At 36.6% G+C, this 6,386-nt stretch overlaps 1 protein-coding gene across 1 annotated transcript; it reads right to left on the reverse strand.

The window, feature by feature from the left end:
• Positions 1–900: 900 nt before the first annotated feature.
• On the reverse strand, positions 901–1,479 carry LOC141655096 (uncharacterized). Its single transcript, XM_074462195.1, has one exon. The coding sequence runs from the start codon at positions 1,477–1,479 to the stop codon at positions 901–903; it is 579 nt and encodes a 192-aa protein (XP_074318296.1).
• Positions 1,480–6,386: the final 4,907 nt, after the last annotated feature.

Below are 6,386 nucleotides of genomic sequence, written 5' to 3' on the forward strand. Positions count from 1 at the left end.
CCAGACTGACGGAGCAAGTGCCGCAAACACAGCCGGACCTGATGATTTTCACGCGGCAACGGGATATAGGTCGCCCTGACTATTACACCTTATGAGATGCGTCCCCGTCTTGTAACCCTTCACACAAAAACCGAATGGGTCAAATTCGACGGATACCGAATTATCAGTGGTAAATTTTCGTACGGATACTAAATTTTTGACAATTTGTGGTACGTGAATAACATTGTTAAGGTGAAGGGGAGGATTTTTTTTAGCTAGGGTAGTATGTCCGTGACCGCTAATTGGAAACGACTGACCATTACCAACGATGACACCATGTTTAAAACTCGAATTAGAATAAGATGAGAGCTTACCTGCATCCGACGTCATGTGAGATGTCGCCCCGATATCCATGAACCAACGTGGGTCCGGAGGAGTCAAACCAAGAGTATACATTGCCTGTTCAATGTCCGTTTGAGACGGAGGAGCTTCAGCCGAGTAAACCTGCTGCCTTGGTGCAGTAGGAGGTCGCGGGCCAGCCTGTCTAGGACATCCTCCATACCCCGGAGCAGTGGGATACGGACAAGGAGGATATTGCCAAGCAGAGGGTTCCCACGGCCAACCGCCTTAACCACCCCATGGAGCACCACCAGTAGAAACCGAACCCGTATTCCCACCTGTATTTTCACCCGTGCTTGAATCTCTTTGCTTTCCACCTTTGCCTTTGTTATTTCCTTTCTTCTTGTTATTCCAATTTTTTTCCCCATTATTTTTATTAGAGGAAGCAGGTGGTTTCCCAAGAATCGACTGAGACGACGAACTAGAGCCATGGTCTTGGTGTTTAACATACAAAGCAGAGGAGGCAGCAGCTTTGGCGATCGATGCTTCTTCTAAAGTAAGCATCGACCTAGCGCGGTAAAATTAAGGTAGTGGTTCCTTTTGGCGGATAATTGTTCCGACATTTTGATATGCGGTAGAGAGGCCCGATACAAGTTGAAGAACCAACCGATTGATGGTAACCGGAGAGCCGACGTTCTTCAACTGATCGGCAAGGCTCTTAAGCCTTTGACAGTAGGCAGAGACATTAGCGAAATCTCTCATAGAAGTAGAGGAGAATTCTTGTTCAAGGGTAACCGCTCGACTATGTTGATTATCCTGTAAAATGTCTTCAATCCGTTTCCAACATTCCATCGCGGTGGAATCGGATTCGACAATAGTTTCAAGCAAATCCGTAGAGACTGTCGCATATATCCATTGAAGGACCATCGCATCAATAGTCTCCCACATCTCCTTTTCATCGACCGTCGCAGGTGCCGCGGGTTTTCCTGATATCGGAGTGATGATGTGATGAAGCACACGAGTGGATTTCGCGTGATTCGTGAAGAGGGCGACCCAAAGAGGATACTGATCGTTATCCATCCAGAGGGTGACAGTGACGTGATTGCGAATTTGTGTGATGGCTAGGGCTGGATGATACTGATTGTTATTCTTTTTCGACATGGCTGCAAGAGTGAGTGACGAGAGTTCTGATTTGACGTGAGGTCGAGAGAAGAGGCAGCCGAGAAGAAGAAGAATTCTAGGGTTGCGGAAGCAATTTGTAAGATCGATTTAACCTAGGAAGCTGATACCATGAAAGAATGTCATGCTTGCCTTTCATTGATTATAAACATCAGTATAAATACAATTGTCAGTTGAGATATGCTAGCCTAATTATTAGGATTATTCTACATAATTAGAGGCTAAAGATAAGGTAACTAAATCAATTACATAATTTACAAAATAACCAAATATATACAATTTATTCTAACACTAACAAGTTTACGATTGAGTTTTCGATTTCGCTCTTCATTGTTTTAAGCCCAATTTCGTGATTAAATGTATGATATATGTTGTTTTGTCTATTTTGACGGTAATTTTTTTTATATATATATAATTTCAATAATTATGTAAAGATTGTTCTGCTTAATCTATTTGATTGATTTTGGTATTTTGCCGGACATAATGATAACCTGAGCTAAGAAGCACTTGTGAGTATTTATTTTGTATATTGTTGGATCACTAGAAAAGTATAAAAAATTTGTTTGAGATATGAATATATGGATGAGACAAACGTGAGTTTTTTTTTGTTTTTCGGTATGAAACAAATTAAATATTTGCTTTTTATATAGCTGATCGAATAAAGTGAGTATGTGACCTACCAAAATGTGTGACAGTCTCATATACATCAATACATTCTAGATATTTGTGAATATTTTACTACTTTGTGTTGTCACTTATGTATATCGTGGCAACATGTGGGGGATGTAGGTTATTACTCCATTTGTTATTCGAGTATACTTTGAAAAGTTGTGTTTCCTCTCTAAGTTGTGAAAATGTTTCCCTATGTGATATACTTGGAAATATATGCAATGTGTTAAAAGAAAATATTGCATGATTAAGTGCAATACTAAATTGGATCTATTATAATTGGTTATGACAAAGTATAATTTGGCATCTTGGTTTATGATAATAATTTCTTATATGACAATGTTGGAAAATTGACGACATGTTAATCTTTTATCATTGAGTTATTCCATCCTGAATTCGTTATTATTAGCTAAGTCTAAAATGTTGTTAAACATTTTCACTGCTTTGAAGTTTTGTCGTTGGCCGGATGTTTTAAAAACTTTATTAACATTGTCAATTCTCATGAGCATGTTTGTTCTAATTAGAGGATGTTTGCATAGTTAACATTTTGACTTCAAGGTAAGTCGTGGATTGTGGGGGTGTCCGGTGACGGTAAGACTCGGTGAAGGTAAGACTCTACCGCCTTATTTTTTGTCGTAAGCACTACTACAAATCCAGGCAACCACAACGACCCTTTAACAACGCTTATTCACGAAAATCACCATAAAACGTTGTAGAATGGATGGCGCGAATTTTACTAAACTTAATTACAACGGTTATGTGCTGTTAACCGTTGTTATTAGTTTTAACAACAGGTCAAACTTGGACAACCGTTGTTAATATAAAAACTAATAACAACGGTTTACTCTGTAATACATTATAACCGTTATTAATAATTGGCGCAAAATTAGTGAAAAGTAATTACAACGGTTATATATAAACCCGTTGTTAATACTTTTTAACAACGGTTTTCTAGGGACCCGTTGTTAATATATTCTCTATTGACAACGGGTTTATGTGTAAAAACCGTTGTCAATACTTTCCATGATACATAGCACACAAACACAGATCAGCTATAGCCACAAACACAAATACAAACACAATCACAAACACAAACACACTCTTTCTCATCGTCTCTTTCTCTCTTTCTCATCGTCGCTTTATCATCACCATCACTGTTGTTGTCATCGTCTCTTTCTTTATCTAATTATTAGGTAAATATCTATCGCTTTATGGTTTTAGGTTTTGTTATCTCCGTCATTATTTTCTTTCTCTAATGATTTTATTTGCATGTGTTTTTCTAGTTCATTATTATTCTTTCTCTAAGTATTATTCGCTTAATTAGTTTTGTCACTGTTGTTTTTCTGCGTTTATTAGTTAGTAAAACAAATTAAATAAAATAAAACAAAGAATAAGATGATGAAGAGGAATGCATAAACTTAATTAATTAATATATAAATACATAAAAAAAACTTATTACATTGCTAAAAATGCAATTCTTAGATATGCATAGAGAGTTGCATTCTCTTCTATGATATTCATCGTCTCCTCCTTTGCTATTTGGAGGTTTCGTTCCGTAGATGCTATATCGTGAAATAGATGCATTATCTGTGGCTCTAACAAGCCATTTTTTGGCGTCCTTGAGTGCGATCCAAGCTTCCTCAAGGTAGCTCTTGTACCTCCTCTCGATGTCCAGCAACCGGCGTATGAAACTCTTGTTGTACTCCGTCATAATGCATGTATTACGAATGGTATCATTCATTGTTATTGAAGGAAGTTTGGAGTTTATTATTAGGTTTTAAAGACTTAGGATTTGGAGTTTAGGGTGGAGATAGTGAGATAATGGAATGGTTATTGAGATAATGCATGAATTTATACTTAGTAATGTGTCGTTTGAGTTGTTTTTTAATTAATATATGTTTAAGAAGTTGTGCCATCATATCCTGCTTCAAATCTTATAACCCTTTTCATTCTATATATTGTCCTTTCTTATGCAGGGATTTGGCAGTAATAATGCATGCATCTAGTAATATATATATATATTTTTTTAAATCAACAACGGTTATTTAAAAAAAAAAACCCGTTGTCTTTAGTTATAACAACAGTTTTTTCTCTTGTAGTCGTTGTTATAACTTTCCCACCAAACATTAGTCACGCTTTCCACAACGAATGTCTCGTAACGACAACGGTTTTTGACCGTTGTTAATAGTTTTCATAACGGGTTTCTTAGAAAAACCAACCGTTGTTAAACAACGTCCATTTTTTATATAACAACGGTTTTTAACCGTTGTTATCGCCTGTATCTGTAGTAGTGAAGGTAATTGAGTTTCAGTGTTGAAAGTGGTGATAATTAGAATTACACGGGATTGATTGATAGTTGTGAATACTTTGATTTATGATTGTATAAACTTGTTTCTCCGTTTATAAAATCTATGAATGGTTGTTTGGTTATACATGCGTTAGTGTACTGTAATTACTTTTTATTTGATTTAAATGGTTATAGTAAACCAAGAAAAGGATAAGGACGAATAATATATATTTATTTGGTTTTGATTTTGGCGGTGTTTCTTTAACGGGAGTTATTGATGATAATTGGAACACTGATATATGAGTTATTTAAGATGTATTCTTGAGTTTATACATGACAAGATGAAAGTGGTGGAAAGGTTGTTACATTCATATATATGATGTTTGTATGCGTTATGAGAGATATGATATAGCTTATATCGTTGTTATACGTGATGGACACCATGGTTTTTTGTAAGCTAATCTAAGAAACAAATTGTATCTTTGGGAATGAGTCTGCAATTTAATTGAACGTCAAATAATTATGATATTTATTTGACTTTGGATAATGGTGTCTTTCATAATGCTATATCATGCAAGTCATAGATGCATAATTGCTTTGTTTAATATGTAATGGAGTACAAATATATTGTGAAGAATTTGCAAGATAAAAAGTTGAATGGCTAAATGGTTGTATTCCTTTGTGGGAATATTTTGACTCCATTAATTGTCATGCATCATAATCTGAAGCATCAGGTTTTTTGGCAGATTATCAAGAGTGATGGACAATCTGATTGGATAATGTGTTCACAAAGGCTGTGAATTGTAACTGGATATTGAGATCCCTTACACAATATGATATCATGATAGTACGTACGTAAATTGTGAAGAGGATATTGAGATCCTCCTACCAATGGCCATGGTAGATGTTGGTGTAGGTGGCACCACGAGAAATGGGTTTAAAGCCTATTGAGAGTGAATCGTGACGGGGCTCCCCCACTTGGGTTTACCAAGTTCAATGGGTCAAACGAAGTCACGAGGATCTCATGTTGTAATGCTACTACCATTCCTATTTTAATAAAAGTGATGTAGTATTCTTTCTATATATTGAGGTATTTCTGTCATGTGAGGAAGGTTGAGCTAAGCTCTTAATAAGTCCATAGTCCTTGTTTAAGGATGGTTTATGACAGACAAACCTGATGGACTTACCTATGTGAATGTGGGGGAAATGCATGCCTACCGCTATGAGGTCTTTAGGCTTTAGGACCTTTAGAGCGTTCACGAGATCCCAGGCATGTGAGGGGCACCTTTTATGACATTTCGCGAGGACGAACACAGATTCGAATGGAGGTTTGTGCGCAGTTATCCGTTACAAACCACCGTGGAGATTCCAACGCCGAGAGCAACTTGATACGGATGTAGCAGGTAATTGTACGCATTGGGTGACAATTCAATTCCTAAGGAACATTGTCATCTTAAGACCTACGTTCTGTTACCTTATATTAGCTATTCCTTTTCTCTTTTTTTGAATCATGTGGGGGATTGTTGGAAGTGATGTTTCAAAAGAAGCAAATTGTAATTCCCAATTTATTCATGGGATAGTTTTCCAAATTGATTGTGCATTCTCCCATACTTGATTTATGAGATTTTCCACATTGATTGTGTAGTATCCTAAAATTACCATTTTACGATACTAGTTTTGTGATTTAATATACCCATTTCACTACTATATAAATTCAAATCTACCACATAAAAAAGACACAACAACATCCATTCTCTCTTATATTCTTTGTAAATATTTCTTGATATTCTAAGCTGATATTTGGCAACGTTCTACAAGTAGTCCTCATTCTGAGTCTTTGTCGTACACCTTAGACTCGGACGTCGTGTAACTCTTGGAGTTGGTTGCCAAGAGGCCGTGTGTATCGAGCAGGGCAAATTCAACTTTAGGGCAG

The sequence above is a fragment of the Silene latifolia genome, chromosome 5, assembly GCF_048544455.1.
Source record: "Silene latifolia isolate original U9 population chromosome 5, ASM4854445v1, whole genome shotgun sequence".
NCBI classification, from domain to species: domain Eukaryota; kingdom Viridiplantae; phylum Streptophyta; class Magnoliopsida; order Caryophyllales; family Caryophyllaceae; genus Silene; species Silene latifolia.